The sequence below is a fragment of the Amia ocellicauda genome, chromosome 7, assembly GCF_036373705.1.
Source record: "Amia ocellicauda isolate fAmiCal2 chromosome 7, fAmiCal2.hap1, whole genome shotgun sequence".
In the NCBI taxonomy this organism is placed as follows: Eukaryota; Metazoa; Chordata; class Actinopteri; order Amiiformes; family Amiidae; genus Amia; species Amia ocellicauda.
Window position 1 is genome coordinate 34436630 of NC_089856.1, and position 23437 is coordinate 34460066.

A 23437-nucleotide genomic window follows, 5' to 3' on the forward strand; every position below is an offset into this window, starting at 1 on the left:
ATACATGTTTCTATTAGGTCATCTATAGCACTGTCAAATGCTCTCATGCAGGAAACATAATATTTTCTGACTGTGGTTTACAGTTTGACACATGAGCAAAAGGTAGTGTCTGAAAAGCATAAGAACAGTTTGCCTTTGCACTCCTGGTCTTTTTATCTACCAGAAAGTGTGTTTGTCTGTGAAGATAGAAAGTTGACAAGAAAGTAAAAATAAACCAGGTTCACCACAACTCAGACTATACACTCACCTAAAGGATTATTAGGAACACCATACTAATACTGTGTTTGACCCCCTTTCGCCTTCAGAACTGCCTTAATTCTATGTGGCATTGATTCAACAAGGTGCTGAAAGCATTCTTTAGAAATGTTGGCTCATATTGATAGGATAGCATCTTGCAGTTGATGGAGATTTGTGGGATGCACATCCAGGGCACGAAGCTCCCGTTCCACCACATCCCAAAGATGCTCTATTGGGTTGAGATCTGGTGACTGTGGGGGCCAGTTTAGTACAGTGAACTCATTGTCATGTTCAAGAAACCAATTTGAAATGATTCGACCTTTGTGACATGGTGCATTATCCTGCTGGAAGTAGCCATCAGAGGATGGGTACATGGTGGTCATAAAGGGATGGACATGGTCAGAAACAATGCTCAGGTAGGCCGTGGCATTTAAACGATGCCCAATTGGCACTAAGGGGCCTAAAGTGTGCCAAGAAAACATCCCCCACACCATTACACCACCACCACCAGCCTGCACAGTGGTAACAAGGCATGATGGATCCATGTTCTCATTCTGTTTACGCCAAATTCTGACTCTACCATCTGAATGTCTCAACAGAAATCGAGACTCATCAGACCAGGCAACATTTTTCCAGTCTTCAACTGTCCAATTTTGGTGAGCTTGTGCAAATTGTAGCCTCTTTTTCCTATTTGTAGTGGAGATGAGTGGTACCCGGTGGGGTCTTCTGCTGTTGTAGCCCATCCGCCTCAAGGTTGTACGTGTTGTGGCTTCACAAATGCTTTGCTGCATACCTCGGTTGTAACGAGTGGTTATTTCAGTCAAAGTTGCTCTTCTATCAGCTTGAATCAGTCGGCCCATTCTCCTCTGACCTCTAGCATCAACAAGGCATTTTCGCCCACAGGACTGCCGCATACTGGATGTTTTTCCCTTTTCACACCATTCTTTGTAAACCCTAGAAATGGTTGTGCGTGAAAATCCCAGTAACTGCGCCGATTGTGAAATACTCAGACCGGCCCGTCTGGCACCAACAACCATGCCACGCTCAAAATTGCTTAAATCACCTTTCTTTCCCATTCAGACATTCAGTTTGGAGTTCAGGAGATTGTCTTGACCAGGACCACACCCCTAAATGCATTGAAGCAACTGCCATGTGATTGGTTGGTTAGATAATTGCATTAATGAGAAATTGAACAGGTGTTCCTAATAATCCTTTAGGTGAGTGTATAGCCTTCTGCAGTATTAACCACAGTGCTCTTTGTTTCCGCACAACCAAGGAGTTTAATAATTTTTTTAATGACAGTTGGTTATAGCAGGTAAGACGATGAACAGTCTATAAATATTGGATGATTATACAATTACGATTTATTTCAAACTTGCCCAAACTCCAATTAAACTCTAACCCACCCACCTGTACCACTCCCGTACAGGAATCAAGGAAGATGCATCCTTTCGGTTCTTTGGATATCTTCTCATCTTTGTAGAAATTCATGATGTATGAATTATCTGTCAGCTGTGTGAGCTGGAAATACCTCCTTTTGAATGACTGCAAATGAAAAAGAGAAAGAAAGACAAAAAGAAAGAAAGAAAGAAAGAAAGAAGAAAACAAGCATTTAAAAATGAATACTATTGCTTTCTATGGAAAAAGGAATGTGCTTTTTCTTATTAAGGAACATATATTTTTTTCATAATTTGAAAGGTCATTTCTAGAGGCAATTTTCTACATGCATAATATGGTAATATTGTATAATTTCTTATTCCTTAACAGCCATATATATATATATATATATATATATATATATATATATATATTTATTTTACAGAAAGACTTTCTTTTGTGTGTAATAGCATTGATAATAGTAATAATACTACAGGGCATGCACCCTATGTTACTGACCCTATGTCACACAGAAAGTGGAGGCAGTGCAGTTAAAATTAGCACAGTGCATAGTGGAGCTTCCTTCTTACCCTAACAGTGATGCTATTGTTCACAGTGCTGTTGAAATTCCCTTTATAAAGCCAACCAGACTTGAAAACACCAATTCCTCCTCCACCTCCACCTCCTCCTTTTGAAGATGACAGAGACGTTGTATCCTGAAAAGAAACCCAATGTAAGCTTCAAGTCTTAAAGATAAAAGCTTTTTTCATTGGACAAAATCATACCTACTTGTACAAAACTAAACAAATATGAAAAAAACTATATTTTGGTGAAAACGGCATTGGTAAAATGGTTTTGATACTGCTAATGGTATCTACAAATAGTATCTACATGAAACAAAATGTGCAGTTCTCACAATTTTAGGTACCCTTAGTTAAATCCAATTCATAAACTTATTTTCATTTTTCGTGCAATCTGGCTATGAAGTAAGGCTTTGAAATTTGAAATCACCACAAAAGTAATTTTTAAATACAAAAGAAATGGGCGTCTGTGTCTAGGCTGCACTACCAGCATGCATTAATAGATGGCTAGCACATTTAAAAATAAACATGCTGCTGCATTTTTCATATACACCTGTGTATAATGAGTGCAAGATACTGACGTGCAGCTAAGGTCATCAAGATGAAAATGTATTATTTAGAAACTTATGACTCATGAACTTCAATGCCAGGACGTTCATTTTTATTTGCTACTAAGTGATTGTAAAGACGTTTTTTTTTTTTTTTTGCATTGACAGGGCTGTTTGTCTTCAAATACCCTGCTCATGAAAGCCTGAACCAATATAAGAATGGTTGGGTACTAAATTGAATTTGGCCTAGACAAAAGAACCAGACACTTACTTCATCTTTATCAATATCTTCGTGGTCGATTTCAAATGAATGGGAGGGGAGCTTGTCTGATCTGTACAGTTTTCTGTAAATGAAAGAAGCATCAGTTACAGTGTACTTCGCTTGTTCCTCAGAGACTGAATGATAATCAGGGAAATAATTATTGACATTATTATTTCACCTATCATCGATAAGTACTTTGCTCAACCTGGTGGGCACAGGGTACACGCTGGGTTGTGGGTTCAATTCCAGGTGGGGGGCACTGCTGTTGTACCCTTGAACAATATACTTTACCTAGATTGCTCCAGTAAAAACCCAGCTGTATAAATCAGTAATTGTATGTAAAAATAATGTAATTTTTAATCCCAATGCTAGACACTGTGTCACTGTAGTATCCTTGTGTTTTTTAAACAAACAAAAATTAAACAAATTATACACTCACCTAAAGGATTATTAGGAACACCATACTAATACTGTGTTTGACCCCCTTTCGCCTTCAGAACTGCCTTAATTCTACGTGGCATTGATTCAACAAGGTGCTGAAAGCATTCTTTAGAAATGTTGGCCCATATTGATAGGATAGCATCTTGCAGTTGATGGAGATTTGTGGGATGCACATCCAGGGCACGAAGCTCCCGTTCCACCACATCCCAAAGATGCTCTATTGGGTTGAGATCTGGTGACTGTGGGGGCCAGTTTAGTACAGTGAACTCATTGTCATGTTCAAGAAACCAATTTGAAATGATTCGACCTTTGTGACATGGTGCATTATCCTGCTGGAAGTAGCCATCAGAGGATGGGTACATGGTGGTCATAAAGGGATGGACATGGTCAGAAACAATGCTCAGGTAGGCCGTGGCATTTAAACGATGCCCAATTGGCACTAAGGGGCCTAAAGTGTGCCAAGAAAACATCCCCCACACCATTACACCACCACCACCAGCCTGCACAGTGGTAACAAGGCATGATGGATCCATGTTCTCATTCTGTTTACGCCAAATTCTGACTCTACCATCTGAATGTCTCAACAGAAATCGAGACTCATCAGACCAGGCAACATTTTTCCAGTCTTCAACTGTCCAATTTTGGTGAGCTTGTGCAAATTGTAGCCTCTTTTTCCTATTTGTAGTGGAGATGAGTGGTACCCGGTGGGGTCTTCTGCTGTTGTAGCCCATCCGCCTCAAGGTTGTACGTGTTGTGGCTTCACAAATGCTTTGCTGCATACCTCGGTTGTAACGAGTGGTTATTTCAGTCAAAGTTGCTCTTCTATCAGCTTGAATCAGTCGGCCCATTCTCCTCTGACCTCTAGCATCAACAAGGCATTTTTCGCCCACAGGACTGCCGCATACTGGATGTTTTTCCCTTTTCACACCATTCTTTGTAAACCCTAGAAATGGTTGTGCGTGAAAATCCCAGTAACTGAGCAGATTGTGAAATACTCAGACCGGTCCGTCTGGCACCAACAACCATGCCATGCTCAAAATTGCTTAAATCACCTTTCTTTCCCATTCAGACATTCAGTTTGGAGTTCAGGAGATTGTCTTGACCAGGACCACACCCCTAAATGCATTGAAGCAACTGCCATGTGATTGGTTGGTTAGATAATTGCATTAATGAGAAATTGAACAGGTGTTCCTAATAATCCTTTAGGTGAGTGTATATATATATATATATATATATATATATATATATATATATATATATATATATATATATATATATTTGTCTTTTCATCTCTGGACCATCTCAAGCATCTATTTCATCGCAAAAAGCTACTAGTTCTGATCTTTCCCTTTTTTAATGGTTTTAAGTGAGAATTTGGAAACAACCAGACGCATTACTCAGCTTTGTGAATGATCACAGTCAAGGTTAAACAAATGCAAAATGCACCTTCTCCAAGACATGTTTAAAAAAATACTATTTCAAAAGTACACAGGAAGCTATTTGTGGAAAACGCACAGATAATGCCAGGTAGATCATTTCCTATTAAAAGGGTTTTGACATATTGTTACCATTATGGGACATAAGACATTGTTTTTTCCTAGTTGACTGAGAGTGCAATTAAAACAAAGTCATTTCCTTGCCACAGACAAAATATAATAAGGTGTAAATGACTAGTTTAGAACCTTTGCTTTCATGCTTATTCTTTATTAAAATATTTTCTGAGTTCAGCTACCCCTGCGCTGGGTCTGGTTTGTCAGTCTATCACAAGTATATTCTCCCTGGACAGTCCTTTTAATTTCTTTCGACCTAATCGCATTCCATTTGACTGCATGGTGCCACTGGAGTCAAACACTCATCTCAGTATCTGTCTACAGCCTGTCTGCAGCACACTTGACAAATGGCAGTATCTCATCCTTGCACTCCTCCACACAGAGTCCAGAAGAGCCTTCTTTGTGACATTCTTAAGACACAATGGCTGCAGTTTATTAAGCTCGCTGAGGTTTTTTTGAAGAAGTCATTGAAACAATGATGTATTTAAAGACAGGCAATGCTGAATGAGATAATGGGCCTGTATTGTTTATAGAGATGTTTCACCCACAGTTAAGTAAAGATTCTAAAGATTAATAAGGGACCACACGCTTTAAGCTCGGTGACATCAACAGGAAGTGAAACCTGGGTCGGTGATAAGGGACCATGGAGAAGTGGTCAAATATCCCTCCTGTGCAATGGATGAACCCACTCAAAGACTACAGAAAGTGTTTTCTACATATACCACATTTGCTGTCTTAAACATCTTTACTTGTTGATTTATGTGTATCACAAAATACTGAATACACATGGATTTTCTGGCTAAATCAACTTATTTCAATTCAATCAAGGGTCTGAATAAATTTGGAGGCATTCTGCCATTGGATTCCAGCCTACTGGCGGTTTATTCACAGGAGAGAAAGAGCAATGATGGGAGTGGGAGGGTCTCTCTCTTAGGTTTTGTCTTCCACTTTCCTGTCAGCCCCTTTGAGCTGATCTTACCAAATCAGTTATTAGTCGGGGCCAAGCTCTGTCGGGAAATCTTAGCATGAAAAAAGCTGGGAAAGCCATCAGATTGGATTGACCTTCATTCCCTGCCAGTTGGGTGAGATACAGTACAAACAGTCTTCTGATGCAATATAATATTTCACTCCTTTGCTAAATAAGAAATATCTCTAATATGTAACAAGTAATCAAAACAGAGGGTTCAATGAAGGACAACAAAAGTAATAAGCTGTAATGACATTACTTACTTGGGTAACTGCCGATAATCCCCAGCGAATTCTTCACATTTATAATTTACAACGTGCCACTGGGAGTTGTAGTACATACAGGCCTGAAGGAAAGAAGGGGAGAAAAAAATAAGGTTTTTGAAGGAAAGTCATCAGTTAAAATAACAAGTCTTACACAAGAGAGACTCATGAGCATGGGAGCATGGAGTCAATGAAAATGTACCATCTATTCTGCAGCTTCCAGACAAATATCTAATGAGACACAAACATTGCTCAATGCTTTAGGTTACTGTAGTTGACAGGATTTAGTTTATTACAGTAAGGCCATATTAAACTGCCTAGATTATGTATACAGAGGTGACCAGTTGCAGCTCCAAGTGTTTTGGATCATAAAGGCTTAGGCCAATGTAGTTTACAATTATATATTTATTTTAAGTCATATAATAAAAATGGAAATATCATATAACCTTCCTATCAGACATGCTATTTTAACCTAGTAGGTTGTCATTTAGTTATAGATGCAGTGTCCAGCAATATTTATCTCAGTGTCTGTGTCTGCAAAGTATCAAATCTTGGTGATTGTACTGCGTCAACCCCTCTGAAGACTTATCAAGTCACACCTCACAATGGAAAACCTCAAGTGTAGCTCATAGTTAGTTATCCACCTTTTCATTGTTCAAGATTTAAAAAGCCCACACTGCACTGACCTGGGGATACACGGAGGGGAAGTACTTGGAAACATCCTATGATCATTCTAAGTTCTCCAAAAATAACTATATAAATGTAAGAATATGACCTTTTATCTGACTAATTGTGCTTAGACTCCATCTTAAAACACGGCTAGTTATAACATGGAGGTTTGCATACCTGAGGTAGATTACTAGTGAAAAACGTTGCACACTTTATTTCCATGCCTGTGCAATACAGAAAATAAGCCTTGTTGTACTATGTCATAAAAAATGAGTTAAGTAACATAGAACTGTTATTAACACATTTCATGGTTTAATTTAGCGCACACTATTACATTCAAAATAGTGAAATGCAAGGATTCAGGCTCAGTGATGTATCCATAGTAGATTTATTGGATAGTGGATTTTAGCCTTTATTTCTGCAAGGTTTAATACGAATCTTACCTTAAATGTAAACCAAGTATGGACTACCTTTGATCATTGCTTTAATTACTCATAATAAGGCACACACTCTACTCCATTGCACACTGGGTAATATGTGCTGCACTTTCAATTCCTGTTGCACTTCAGCTCACCGGGCTGTAACACAAGGTCTGGCTTATTTCTGTCCGCCATTTGGACTGCCATGGTGGACTTATATTGAAACTTCAAAATATAGCTTTTCCACAGCAAGCAAAAGGAACCGTGCTTTGCTAACAATAACAAACACAAGACACATATCGAGTGCTGTCAGCAAACACCCAAACATGCATGTAAAGGGGACACATCTAATGGTCATATTATTTTAACTCCAATTAGTCTGTGTTTCCAAACTTGCAAATGTAATAAAGCTTCTCGTGTAAGAATATTTCAAGGAAAAACCAAGTGCTGTGTAGAAGAAGGTACAGCCATTGCTAGACTAAACAGACTTGTCATACCTCATCATACTGCATTCTGTAACAGCCTGTCTAAGTGAAAAGAACTTAGCAATGCTACACGCCTGCAGCTATAATAACTTTGGGCAAGTTTCATTGGAGTCTCAACACTCATTCATAAAAAAACAAATCCCCTCTATGGCCCCCCTGAGGTGAAGTCATATAGCTGGTACCTATGTGTGTAGAATGAGCTGTGGCATTGAAGTAAATTGACTCTCCACTAACAACTCAACCCTCACAAGACACTGAAGAGGCCCTGTTCACAGGGAAGCTCAGGTCGGTTGATGAATGACGTCCTCCAATTTAATTGCAATTCTTTTTCCATACCAGAGGGGCCAAAAGATTTTCCCAATCCCTATGTGCTGCAGGCTGCCAACTGAAGAGCTAGCGCACACTGATGCAACTAACATCCCTGTCCTGACCTAACTCTACTGTCATCACACAGAACCCATCCCTTGCCTTTTCAGGACACGCGAGGGAATCTCTGTGAGTTAGACATACTCAGCTCACTGATATCATACTGCTATGTTCATCTTATTTAGGTGTAAGTTGACTGACTGCAACAAAGATGTTAAACTAAGATTTCTATATCAAGATGAATATGTAAAATAAAGTGGACATCTCTGAAACCAAAGTTCTTGTCTATCATCCTCTATTTTACCCTGCTGTACAAATCAGACAAGCTACCTTTAGCACAAACATGACCTCATCATAATTATATTTATTATGTTTATGTTTTAAACAGAACATTTTGCTTAAAAGTGCAGGTTCTAATATACATACACACAAACACGCGCACACACACACACACACACACACACACACACACACATGGATTATACAGAAGCACAATCCTATTATATATTTTATATTGAGTGTCTTATATGTTTTTTGATAATGATAATGTAATGGTTCAATGTATAAACACATAACAAACGCTGCCAAAATCTCACACCAGAAGACCCACATATGATGCTACAGCGACACATTGTATAAAGAGTTTAAATTAAGACATAACTGAATCAGCTTCAACTTTCAGGTACAGTAATTGCATGATACAAACAGAAAAGCCTGGCGTCTATTTGAGCACTGTTGTATTTGAAGCAGCACTGTGGACACTGATTTTGAGTGACATATTCCACACACTGCGTGGAAAATTGGCCGCACAACCAGAAACCTTAATTTTACCTCGCCATTGTTATGGTTGGTTATAGAAAATCCCCGATTGATTTGTCTAAAGACTTTAACTACACCATCATTCTGCCGTCTGAGACGAGAGCTAATATTTTCTTCTGATTGGCAGGGCTGGTGACTGGCTGTTTCAACCTTACAATTTCATCCTATTCCCGCTGTGCTGATACCTCAACATCATACTCTTTACCAATGCATCAGAAACACTTTTTTCTTCTGCCTGTACCACTGTATCAGCACAAAGGCCTAGAAACCGTATCTAAAATAAAATAAAAAAATCTATAAACTACACTGGTATGAGCTAATTAGTTTCAGCCACAACAAAACGTAACCGCTTCAAAACACCATAAAACCAACTGATGATTCATTTACAGGGGTTAAATGAATAAGATAGAAAAGGGGAGGAGAGGAGAAAATTGTAGGTGGTTGTACCTAAAACAATTCAGCTAATGTGACCCAAATATATATATATATACATTAGTCACATTAGCTATTCACATTATATATTTGGGTCACAATAGCTATATATATATATATATATATATATATATATATATATATATATATATATATATATATATATATATAGAGAGAGAGAGAGAGAGAGAGAGAGGGAGAGAGAGAGAGATACACAACAACAAATAACTGAAACTGATGTTGTCTATCCTGCTTTACACTTCTAAACAAACTTCTGAAATCAGAGGTTGCTCTAGGTCCACTGAATGCCAAGTAATCAATAGAGTTAAAAATAGCCCTCACAGAAGAAATAAGACCTGTCATTCCCAGCTGAGTCTTACCTCTCTGACCAGCAGACTTTCCGCCTGTGTTTCTGCATCTTCAGGCACAGTTGAGTGCACTGTCCGCCTTTCCAAAGAAATTGTGGTAACCTGATGGAAGATGAACATAAAATCAGTACACATTTTGTAAATAATTGATGATACCTATTGTCCTGCATTTACTGGCCAAAGAAAAATGTGATGCATGAGTCATTGTTTAATCATTTTGCAGTTTATTTTAACCTTTGTCCATGTGAGAAATATTGCAGCAAATTGTGTTTGTGTTAAACACTTCTAAAGTGTTTAATTATGTCCAGTTAAAGGCCTGTTGAACTAACTGAAAATAACTGAAAAGTGCTTAACATAAGACAGTTTATACTGAAAATAAGTGAAGAAACATCTCTGAATTGTGCTAGGATTAACTAAAACAATTGCATTATAAAGAACAAACTGCCCTTTTTTAGACTATATAAAATCCGCTAGAGACCATAAAGAAAAAAGTGTTGGACAGCTGCCATATATATCTTTACACTATAAACATCTTTTTCATATACTGTATATGCCATTCATACAATAAAACTGCTTCAAAACAACAAAATGTTAAGAATATATAGAAAGCAGTAATGTGGACTCTGGAGCACAGGGTTGTGGGTTCAATCTCCAGTGGGGGCACTGCTGTTGTACTTTACCTAGATTGCTCCAGTAAATGCCCAGCTGTATAAATGGGTAAATGTAAAAAACAATTTGATATCTTGTAACAATTGTAAGTCACCCTGGATAAGGGTGTCTGCTAAGACATCGAGTAATAATTATAATAAAGCACATAAGAGAAGATTGTATCAAATCCAAGATTCACTTATGTTTTTTCAGTTATTTACCAGGATAAACCCTCCTTAGATTCCTAATATTCATATAGTCATAGATTCATTAAACCTACTTCCACAACAATAAGAAGCAGAATATTAATCAACATTTCAGAGCTACCTGAAGTATTCGCCTCAAATCCAGAATAATCCGATACGTACGTATGAAAAAAACATCAAGAAATGTATCTACACAGATTTACACTGGTTTACAGCAGGTGTATTAAGCCAAGTCTGCTCAACACACAGGCCTCTAAAGGCACTGGAATTCAGCAGTGTGATACAGTAAAGGCTTTCTCTCAGTTCAATCAGAGGATGAAGAGGTGGAATACACTAAAGCCTGGAAGGGCCTAATACTGACGTGGTTTGATCTTGATTTGATACATATATGTGCACAGCACGACTTTGAAAAGCCATAATTTTCAATTTTGCTGTAAAATTCTGCATTCCCTATAAATTATGTTAATATGTGTTTTGCTGTTCCTCAGTAACAGCAGTAAACTTCCCTTTTACACCTTACTGCCTGAGTAGAAACTATAAACCCACTTCCTCTTCAGAATTGAGGCTGGAATGAGATCATAAGCAGTATTTCCTTTCATTTCTCTAAAGCACTGACACATACATGCATATATAAATATATATATATATACACACACACACACACACATAAACACACGCACACAGCACACAGAGGGCAAGAGAGGGAGAGGGGAATGGATATGTATTATAAACAGATGGGTAACGCAGAATCTTGTTTTCATTCAAAACTAACACAAAACATATGGAAGTCGTCCTCAAATTGATTGCCAGTTTAAAACACCTACTGAGAAATCATCTTCAGGGAACTCCAGCAAGTCCTTCAATGGGTCTTCCTTAAATTCAGTCTCAAGCTCCGAGACCACCGCTTCATAGTCCAGAGGGTCTATCAGCTTGGGCTTTTCTTGCTGTGGGGAAACAATAAAGAAGGAGTCAGTACATCTGTCACCCTCAATAGAATTGTCATTCATTAGTCACATGCTGTTTAGCAGGTTTAAATAGACTTTCTTTCTGTTTAGCTGCATTTGCTGCTGTTCAGGTGGTCAGGAGCCATTTACTGAAATACAGACGCAGCACTGGGTTAGAAATAAAGGCACAGTTATCTGTTTCTGTTAATTGACACCTGGGGATTGCCATTGAAACTGTGATCTAATTGTACATTGAGTCCTACACTGAGAGCAGTTCTCAAGCATAGCTCAAGAAAGCATTATGAGCTCCTAGCTTTCCAGAGGGTTGGACTGCAATAAATGTATTGAAGGAGCTTAAGAAAAATATTGCTCAGACCACCTGCATGGTGTATTTGTGGCCCCTGTAGGCTACAACTACAGTCTCAACAATCGCCTGGCAAGGCAGTGATGTTCACAGTCTTGAGAGTCCTGCAGTTGTTCTATGACCTGAATGTTGTTTCAAGGTCAGACTGATCAATTGGAATATAATTACCTTTGCTCTTACTTACATAACATTATTCCTTTAGTTTGCATTTAATTTCTAGATGATGTTAGTAAAGTTTTGTGAGTTTTGCAGTCAAAAGAAAGAAGTGACTTTCCCTGATGGATGTGCATTAGCAGGATTTCAGCTCTAGGTTGTAATACATATTCATAACCACAACCCCTGACAATAGAAGTACAGGCACAAAGATCATTGATGCATTATGGTAAATTAATCATACACTCCTTTAAAGCAGTGACAGCACCACAATGAGAAAACCTCAGAATCATCTTGGTTTTGGAAACCCCTCGCATTTGAATCCACTCAACAAAACATTTTACATGTAACTATAGGTACTTCCCAACTCTCCAAAGGGGGAAATATACTATACCACTTAAGATGTCACCAAATAAACAAGTATACTGACATTTTTCAGGCTGCATGAGGCAGAGAACAAATAGGGGAAATACTGTTAGAAACAGACAATGGATTCATTCAAGTCTTGAAATAGTTACACGATCACATGATGATAAAAACGTGTTGTCAGCAGTCAGTCCCAACCTGTCTCCCGAACATATTGTTTCTCAGTACGATACGGCAATCTTTGGACAGCAAGTGAAAGCAGAAGTCAAGATCTGTGAAGATGGTGCCACCAGGTGAAATATAATAAATAAAATTTGATGAATTAGTCTGGCTTCTGTAAGCGGCACAAAATAAGATGAAAGACAAATTAAGATGTTAACCTTGAGTTTGGCCAAACTATTTCCAAGATCGCAAAACTACAGTAGGGCAAGTAGCAAGAATTAAAACATGCTATTTACAACGCCTGACATATATCATTTCTGAATGTGGATACTAAGGTTGCATATATCTCATATCACTATGATGTACTTAGGGAGTACCATTTTAACATGGTTACTTCTCTTACTAAAGTTTGACCTTATACTATATTATATTATGGATATTATTTTGTTTTTGTTGCCAGTATTAGTAGTGTAGTATTAGTAGAGCATTTAGAAGATGCCTTTCTCCGTGGTCACTTGCATGACTAGATGTCAATGCACTGTGTACTTTCACTATGCATCAACACTGCATGCTGAAGTGAAAATGTACACTCATCATGTGCTTGATGTTATTTAAATATGTGCTGACAGAAATAACCCCCCCTGTGTACATACACTTCATGTCTTCTATCACAAATGACAAACATTATAAGGTAAAAGCCTTCCACTAAATAAGTTTTTGGGGTTTTCTGTTGAAAGGAAGTGGCAACATTTATTTGCTTTGAACGCCCAAAATATCTTCCTGTTTTAATATGAACAGTAGAATAATGAAAACACAGCAACAAATGTTTTCAAATAAAGCCAGAATGCACAGGCAGAAAAGTATTTAAAACTAATCTCACTTACTGCCAAAGGCAAATGGGAAGCTTCTAGAACAAGCGAAATGCAGGAATAATAAGGTATTTAATGCAGTAATATGTAATTATTAGATCTGTGGTGAACTTTCATTCTTATAGCCATTGCTATGGCACATTGTAAGAAACATGTTCATGGGTCCACAGTCACCAAGCAACAAGGGCCACCATCATGGAATGCTTTCAAGTATTCCAATTTCCTGATTACATTTCCATGTGACAACACATATTACAATTCAACATGAAACCGCCTTATCACATATCTGCTCATTAAATCAGAGAAACTATCCTCATCCACTCAAAGACCACATGTACCGTCAGCACACCAGCATCTCCAATTTAAAGTACTGCGCCGTTAAGTGGTGTCTTCCTGGACACACCTACCTCTACAAACAGAGCTTTACATAAAAAATATCAAGATACCTACACAACTTAACCTGCTAAAATCTCCTCGAACTCGTCTGCTTTTCCGTTTCCTCCGAAAATCTGTGTTCTCGCGTCTGAAAACTTTGGATCTAAAACTCATCCTTTCTTCCTGAGTAGTGCAATCGCAACAACAGCGCACAACCGGCCACAGTTCAGATCAAGAAAGAGAACTCGTGTGTCACTGCGAAACCTGCAGTGCAGTGGGAGGGGGAAGTACTCTGGCTGCGCTATCGTACCCATCTCGAGCCGTGTCTAACTAAGTGGAAAGAAAACCCCCATACATAACCATCTCTCTCTCCACGGCTCATGCAATTTGCTCCAGGCACTAAAAAGCAGAGTTATGAACAAAGTTTGAGAGGAGGAGCCCTGGTAAAAAGCCATTCAAATATTACAGTGTATCCACCTCTGCAGCTGCACCAGTGATGGAAACATATATGGGAACATGTTTGTTTATTGACCAGGCTGGGATTGTTTTGTTGTAATATATATATATATATATATATATATATATATATATATATATGTAATTTGTTATATTATTTGTTTGTTTGTTTATGTCTGTCTGTCTGTCTGTATGTATGTCTTTATTTGTTTGTGTGTTCATTTTGGTATTGCAGATCAAAATGAAACAATACTATAGTATTAGATCAAGCATCAAACAGTTCCAATCAGGAAAAAGTACCATGGAAATAAGGCAAGATAAGGTAGAATTATGCCAGCTTTAAACAAATGAGGGGATACATCCAACGTACAGACTTCCACTACATGAGTTCAATGTGCAATCATTGGAATTACAGACTCTTATTATAAAGTGCTGTGGGATTTCTGGAAATGTAAAATTTGCCAGCCACTTTGCTCCTAAAATCCCACATTACAAGGGGACATTCACCTCTCCTACCCTGTGTGGGATAGCCAGCTACTTCTTTCTACTATAAGCTCTTGATCAATAGGCAAGCTGATTGAACAGGCCTGATTGCATACAGTTCTGGAAGACTGAAAGCAGATGGATGAAAGATGTGTTCAGAGAACAGGAGTATGACTGTCAAGTGCAGTTTTGAGAAGCGCCTTTTAACAAAGCAGGCTCCGCGCGCAACCCCCATTCGCTTCCTCTCCCCAGTGCAGTGCCCGTGAAGACGTCACAGTCTGTTAGCTTGCAGACTGGAAGGAAACTTTACACGCGGCTCTGTGGAGATCTAATTGCAAACTTCCTGTATTTGCAGTGAACGAGACATTTTGAGTAGAGTGAAGCAAAAGAGGCAGCGAGAGAGTTTGTTTCACACAATTCAAAGAATGCACTTTAGTGTTCATACGTGGTGAGAGCAACATTAGGGTGGAAGCCACAAAACATAACCTGTTGATCACCGCTAGAACAATGTCCACAGAGTGACCAAGTCTGCTCACAGATATTGTGGTTTGTTCAATTACAACCTTAAAAGGCTACAGTGAAAGCTAGCAATGCATTTTCTATTTCCAGAGCAAACTTTGGGGGGAGGTGGTGGGCAACTGCAGCAAAAGCACAATGAGCAGGGTGTGCACATTTTAATTAGCTTCAATTTTCCATATTAGAATTGGCAAAAGGCAGCAATACATTCCAAATTGTGAAGCTGTGATGAGGGAATAAGCCAATAATAAAATAACAAAAGACTCTGGCAGAACCACTCACCAATGCACTGCGCAACATCGTGTATCAGTTTATCAGCACACTGATTCCCTTTCCCTGTGATGCAGTTTTTGGTTATTAATTAATGTGTAGATTATCAGTCCAAAAAGTGGCGTAGAGCAATTCCTTGGCTGTACAAATCTTTCTGCACACTAAACAATTAAGTATGCTTAACCAGGATTATTAAAGGCCACTTGTTTGTTTAAATGATGCTGATCCTTATGTGTGAGAGTCTTGTTCAAGTTAAAGCCAGTGAATAATAACTGTCTTCCATTCAATTTTACAATCACTTTAAATGTCACCAATCAAGTGGATTTGATTCTTCCTTTACGTTAAGATTGCTTACAATAAGGAATTGCATAAACGCTCCCATACCACTGTGCATTACAGAAGATATCTCCAAAACTAGAGAGAGGTGGACTTCAACCCTGTACTACCAGAAAAGTCAGCATGTAAACACTGTATTTTTCGGTACCTCACATCATACTCTTGGGAGTCCTATCACTCACTGAAGAGAAACAGCATCGACATAGATTATGTTGGTTGCTATTACGTTGTTTTCAGATTTACTAAGCTTTACAATGGAGTTTTCCTCTTGCGGGTCCCATGTCATAGCTCTCAGTATTAAAATAGCCACAACTACCAGAAATCATTACAGTTATCTGTTCGATCATATGGTAGCACCCCCATGGCAACAATCTTGTTTTACACAACAACAAGCAAGGACTCCCAGATGGCTCATCTGATGAATATCTTAGATTTGTATTACTTTCACAATAATATGACATTTTAAAAATACTACTATTTATAACAACAACAACAACAACAACAGCAACAGAAACAACAATAACATTAATATTAAAATATTAGAAAGTGTATGCAGCAAGATAAACTTTGCATTATTAGCTGTTGTTATATTATTGTATTTTCTATATAAACATACCAATACAGACATAGCAGCTGCAACACTATATCCGGCTATGACGCTTAAGTAGGTTAAGGTTGTGGTTTTTTGTTTTATCTCTGTATCTCCCATTTTAGGTCAAGCAGCATCAAACAGCACAGCACAGCACAGCACAGAACAATCACCGTCAAACAACTCCAGAAATGTTCTAATTAACTGACCATTTGCCATACTGATACAACTTTAATGCTATGTTAAATTGAACACATATTCTATTAATTATGAAAATAAAGATACAAAAGCGTTAATTTACAGTTGTTGACTTCATGAAAGTATAATGTGATACAACTCAACTTCTTTGTGTTTTGTTATTTCCTCATTTGGAAAACTTCTATGGTTATGGTCCATTATCATGAAGCATCGAACAAAAACAAAAAATGATGTCATAAACACAAACACAAACAAACAAGCAAAAATAACGATTCTGCTAATTTGGGTTGTATGGAGCATGTGATACAAGTCTCACATGATTTTCGATGACAGTGTAAACCTCATCCACTGGCACGCAACATGTATATTTCCGCATGTTGATGATAGGTTTTTAAATGTTAATGCTCAGTTTCAGTGTCATCTCCATAACAGTACCTGCGTAATACATCATCATTCTTAGCCACCTACTGGACAGCTGACATATTGCTGCTCCGGTATCACCAAAAAACATTTGCAATAGTCCATTATCTCTCAAAAGAGGGATGTATGCTGGATCAAGTTTGGGTAGCAAATCACAAATGTGGTCTACATGCTTCTCTCACTGTCTAACATGTCAGAGGGCTTGGAAACTAAAAAACTGAAACGTGCTGCCCCACATGACATTTTTTCCATTAAACTTTAATAGACATTTTGTCAGAATGGAAGCATAAGTTACCGTTGAACCACAAACCCCCAGTTAATCTGAAGTATGGAAGAAGCAGAATACTTTGGGATTGAAACATGATAAAGCTGTCTGGGGTTTCTCTTGCCACAAACTGAAAAAAACCTCAGAAACAATTTTCCAAAAGCCCCTTCTAGCTGCTTAAGGTTATAGATATGAATGTTCATCGCAGAACACCCAGAGACATGCTTTTGATTATTTGATTGTATTATTATTTCTCTATCAAATAGGAAGGATGCACTTTTCAGTTAACATCCTATATTATTGTGGTAATGGATATTACCTGTTCTGGACAGTGTCAATTATTTATATAAATGTTTCCTGTAAAAATACAACACACTTCAATTAAGAGCATTATTATATACATTATTCATTGTTTAGGAGACATCCCAAATAAGACATAACTATAACTTTCAACTATTGACTTAAACCAATATTTCTGTTCAGATATCAACAGCCAATACATTGGACATTTGCATTATTGCAAACGGTGGATATGTAGGTATTTTGGATGTGTTTTCAATATTGTTTGCTTCAGATTATAAAAAATATTATGCCTGTGGACTAGAATAGGTCATTCAAAGAAAACGTCAGACATCATAAATTCCCACATTATTTTGTTGAAGGGGGAAAAAAAGCTTTACATTGAAACATACAAGTTGGTATCACATTTTATAGAACAGGATGTGGGAAGGGACCGTTTGAGTGACGAGCGCAGGGGCCAATGGCAGCTTTGATAGAGTGACGTTTCGATCAGGTTCCTACAGCGGTGCGCAGAAACCCCCCTCCCCCTTGGGCAGTGCTTCTGACTTGAAAGATAACACTACTTTTCTAAATGTAATTTCCTGCAACTGCTAAAATATCTAAATTGACCATGAACTAAAAATAATAGGAGTGTACCAGGCACCCTCTTAATCCTTAGAGCTGATCAGGCAAAGATGGCAGAAATGGCCAAGCTCCCCTAAAACCTTATTATTACAGGGAGCTTTGATCCCTGTAACTATTACATAATCAGGGGTAGCAATTTATTGGATACCAGTGATGGAAAAAAAACAAATAAGAGAGATGTGACTGGGCCATAACTAGTATACTCTTTAAATCATGAGAAACAAGAAATTACAAGCCTCTGAGGCTAATGCAGGTCCAGCTTAGTGCAAGTCAGTTGAGCTGTATTTATTTATTTATTTATTTGATGTTTATTGGGAATAGAGCTCTACGGTTTTGCCCATGTGACCCCTCCCAGCATGCTATTTCCAGCAGCTGTTCTCTGTACAGATCTCTGCAGCTGGGTGGGACTGTAGCTCACTGGGCCCAGATTTCTCCGCCTGCAAGCCGGCATTAGCAGGGAGGAAGCTACTGTGCTTTTCAAAAGGAAATCAAAAATGAAAAAGTCGGAATTGTAGGATTAACAGGAAAGACCTATTACATATCTAATACGTAGAATATGGTGCCTTTACATTAGCAGACTCGGATGGAATGATGAAAAAGAGATTGAGCTGTTATTTCATTTAAAGGAGACTTTTAATACATGTTGAATAATTTTCAATTGTTGTTTTCTTTCTTTCTCACGACTTGCAAATTGACACAGAAAATAAGTATAGGCTGAAGTTTCCCTCGATAAACACAGAGCAGAACAGTATAATTATCCAGGCGTTACAAAGTGTACTAAATCATAAAGCACTGTCAGTGTGATCCATGTTAATCGCTCAGGAGTTGAAACTCCTTTTACTGAATTTACATTTAGTGTCGTGTTTACTAACACATGCATGACATGACGCATTTCTTTTCAGAAGGCCTATGTTTAATCTCAAGATATCTAATCTTATAAACGATGGCCCCCGCTGCTCACTGTTTCTTGTGTGCCCAATGTATCATAGACAGCTGTGCAACAAAAGCAGGGCCAACAACGTCTGCACAGCAATCTGACACCTGCTACACATCCTAATGACCTTTCCTCTCTCGGCTGCCTGTCAATTATCTTTTCCACAGGGACAATCAGCACATTGAGAAATAATAGTGCGTATTAGCTCAAAACAGACTCGAAATGCAGGACAGAAAAAAGTCAAGCATAAATACAATGTTACAACAGAGTTTCAAGCATTGGCTTTTTATATACAGTAACAGACAACATATACAAAAATAATGGTATAACTGATTTAATATCATCATCAATTAAGGACAGGTAAAGAAGAATAGGAATACAACCAATGAGATAAAATAAATAAAAACAAAATGAGAAATGGACAGAAAATAAACCTAGGCTGAGATTAAATCAAAATTTTGACCCAGCCACTAATACAAAACTACAGAACTGTACTCAGTTGCAGCTTCATTTTCAGTAAGATGCCACTTTCTTCTAATTATAAATGTAACCGCTATGATGTACAGGCTTGCAGTTTTCTATTAGCAGGTGGGTCAAAGTTTTGATTTAATCCAGCCCCTAGTCCAGGTTTAAAAGAAAAGAACGCTAAGTACAACTATTCCAAGTGTTTCTTAGGTTTATAAAATACTTCTAACCAGCACACTCCAGGATTTGGAGGAACTTTTGACAGACCACAAGGTATAAAACATTACAAGGGTCAGTGGCATGTCAAATAAATCAGTATAAAGGTTAGGTATAACACGGTTAGGGTCAATGTTAGGGATAGGGTTTCCGACTAGGAGCCGGATTAATCAAAACTTTGACCCACCTGCTAATAGAAAACTACGAACCTATACATCATTACACATCTGATTATAAGAAAGTGGCATCTTAGTAAAAATGAAGCCACAACTGAGTACAGTTCTGTAGTTTTCTATTAGCGGGTGGGTCAAAGTTTTGATTTAATCCGGCCCTAGGTTTAGGGTTAGGGCTTATAGCATTCGAACTCAGTGGAAGTGCATGAGGACTTAGGTTATTCCTGTGGGACCCCTGCATTCATCCATTGAGAGTTGGTGCCCATTATTGTAAAGTGTTACTGTGTAAAACATATCCGTGAAAGGTGGAATAGCATTTCACACCTAATATCCCTACTGACAGAGTAGCCTATATAACACAAAATATATAATATAGTATACACATAGCCTTTGTAGTACACATACTACAAAGTGCTGTAAACTGAAACAAACACAAACACATTTTTCCATGCAGTTCATATTCCAATGAAATCCATCGACTTGCTGGTGTAATTAGCTAGTGAGCTAGTTTATAGTGTCAAAACAAATTTAGAAAAATAAACAGAAAAAAATGTTTCCTTTCACTGGAGGAAAAACAAAACAAAAGCAACAACAATGCTTTTCGGCCAGTGGATTATTGTGGTTTTGGCAGGGATACCTCACTTATATCTGTAATACATCAAGAAGGGGGGGTTGTAAGAGAAGCATTGACCTTAAAACGAATGCATTCAATGTAATTAAAAGTGCTTTAGTGAGAAGGCTTTGAAACACGTTCCTTTAAGCACCAATGTAGGTTAATATGCCAGGCACATTAAAACATTCCAGATGAGAGGCGGAGGAGTGAGACTACACATGATGTTTTCATTTCTTTGTCAAGGCAACAAAAGACTGCAAATGCCTTTTCTTTCTTGTTTTTCTTTTTACAGGATAAATTCCCCCGTGCTCCTGAATAACTCTGAATCTTTCTTGAACTGAATGGAATAAATCAGGCAGCACGCCATCATAACGTCACTATAAAACCTGTAGAGATGCACTGTAGAGATACACCCTCCCCGGCAGCGGGGGCCAAGACGAGACACTCAGAGGGACATTAGAGTGCCTGCCAATATCTGAGCTAAGCTGCTGCATAGACAAGACAGCATCGAGATTCACTTTTCACAGGCAGGCTGTGCTGTGGGTGTAATGTGGCAGACGTGCGACACAGACAGGTAGGGTTTGCGCTTGAGACCAGGCACAAAGAAGGCACCAGCATCCATAATGCATCGCCTTGTTAGTGGTCATTTCAACAGCCTGCAGATCCTTCCCATGCACTTTCAACATCCTGCCTCTAACGTCAATTCAATGAGTTTCAATCGATACTTATTCGATTTATCTGGTACTGCAGGAGATGTTAAACTCTTGCATTTCAAGCTGAAGAAAAGCAAGTGTGAGAAATGCAGAAATCACAGCCAGGCAGACGTCTAGCCTTGTTTTTGATTTTTTTACATCAGAATGAAGCAGAACTTCCCAGTGGAAATATAGACCACAGATCTGATAGGCTATTTTCTTTAAACAATCAGGAAACACAGACAGCAGACAAAAACTTGCCATGACCTGAGGAAAATCAATACCCACTATAGTCTTATATTTTACCCTGCTAGCATACCGTAAACCCTAGCCTTCTATGATGGACCTTCTCTCTTTTGCTCTCCCTTAAATCTGGAGCACAGCACGGCAACACAATTACATCTGTTTCTGCTTTGATCCTGCACTCAAGTCCACTTGCAAATGTCAACTGCCCATCACCATCAATGTGGCAGACCTGAAAAAACTGCCAAATGCACCAAGCTTTTGTACTCATCATCACTGGGAAAAAGATTTGCAACAGGAAGGGATTGTGCTGATCCATAATCCGATTCATATCAAAACCAATCTCAGAAAAGGTTTCATTCATGCAAATACTGATGTATGTCATATAGATCATTCATAAAAGCAAAGTAAACAGCTTACTTTTCCACACAAGGGAAATGAGCTCCCGATTATTCCCAGTGAAGCAGAACTTCAAGCACAGCACACATTCCTGCACTTATTTTATGGCATGCTTAAAGCAAGGGGGAACACAATCACACAGAACAGAAGAAGCTTCCCGACCCCTAGTATTTCACATAATGTTTTACTTTACCATAATTATGATGGTCCTAGGTCTGCTCATTCCATCGCAGTCATCAAGTGGCAGGATTTCAAGTGACAATTGCTCCTGGCGCCTTGTGCAGATATGTGCACAATTCCTCTGTACCACAGAACGAAAGGCTTGAAGCAGAACAATGCTGGCAGTACAGCCCATATCTGCATCCTGAAGCCTACAGAATACTTTCTATGTTTATGCTACTATATTGGAAAGACAGTGTATCCTTGTCTCTGAAAACTGCCTACATTGCAGCTGCAGGCAGCTGGATCTCCAATCAGAGCTTGGAATCTCAGTCAGCTGACAAGAGAAAAAGGAAAAAACTAAAGGCACAGACACACACATACACAGTACTGCTCTGATGCAGGATGCAATCATGTCAAAAAATAGGAGGAGGAGAGGAAAAGAAATCCAAGTAAGACAAATGAGGAGACACAGTTTTTATTTCTTGTCACTCTCTGCAACATACACAGAGTTTGTTAATAAAGGTTACCAGCCGGCAGGGCTGGGTCGTTTCATTTGCAATTATCTAACCACATTCAGCTCAGTATGGAGCCTTATTTGGTCGGCTCTGAATTCAATTAAAGCCTTTTTTTAACTTCGGAATCCTGCTTTCAGCAGTAATTTAACAAACACGTCATCGACTGGTGCGAGTCTGCAGACATAACAGAGAATTGCATTGAGAAAGGAAGTGAAAAATCACTTTCTAAATTAAGTACCAATCAGATGCAGTCATGAAGCAACGGTTTTCATATTTATTCATTTAATCATTTCACTGCGTGAGATTCAGTAGTCTTGGGGGAGCAGCAGGCACAGCACACATGGACTTCATAGACAGGCGGTGATACAATGGCACAGGATTTTCACACTTACAAATCAGTGCTGCTCTTGCATCCTCTCCTGAATTTAATGATTACCTTTATTCATAGATTATAATATTATTAGTCGTATACCAAGATAAGTACATATACATGTATATACATATACTTACACATTAAATAAATATCCAGTGTCAATCCATATTAAAATTAGCACCTCCAAGCAGAGAGGGTTTCACCAGGTTTCCCATGATATTTCCACAGCTGCTATATGCATTTCAACATTCTGCATGACCTTCTGGATTTTAAAGTCCAAAACTAACGCCAAAGCAGACAGCTTTGGGATTAAAATTAATCCAC

General features: G+C 38.4%; 1 protein-coding gene across 7 annotated transcripts in view; it reads right to left on the bottom strand.

Moving 5' to 3' along the window:
- The window catches only part of dock10 (dedicator of cytokinesis 10), a 91407-nt gene that overhangs the window by 43525 nt on the left and 24445 nt on the right, over positions 1-23437 (bottom strand). For 4 of the 7 annotated variants that reach the window (XM_066709332.1, XM_066709331.1, XM_066709328.1 and 1 more), the window contains exons 1-7: positions 22257-22465; positions 11463-11582; positions 9797-9886; positions 6227-6309; positions 3015-3087; positions 2205-2330; positions 1648-1782 (exon numbers count right to left, since the gene is read on the bottom strand). In XM_066709332.1, the coding sequence (XP_066565429.1) occupies positions 1648-1782; positions 2205-2330; positions 3015-3087; positions 6227-6309; positions 9797-9886; positions 11463-11582; positions 22257-22418 (789 nt within the window). In that variant the 5' untranslated portion in view covers positions 22419-22465. Of the gene's footprint in view, positions 1-1647; positions 1783-2204; positions 2331-3014; positions 3088-6226; positions 6310-9796; positions 9887-11462; positions 11583-13946; positions 14120-22256; positions 22466-23437 lie in introns of those variants that run through there. The other 3 variants (XM_066709330.1, XM_066709333.1, XM_066709329.1) reach the window with 3 other exon arrangements.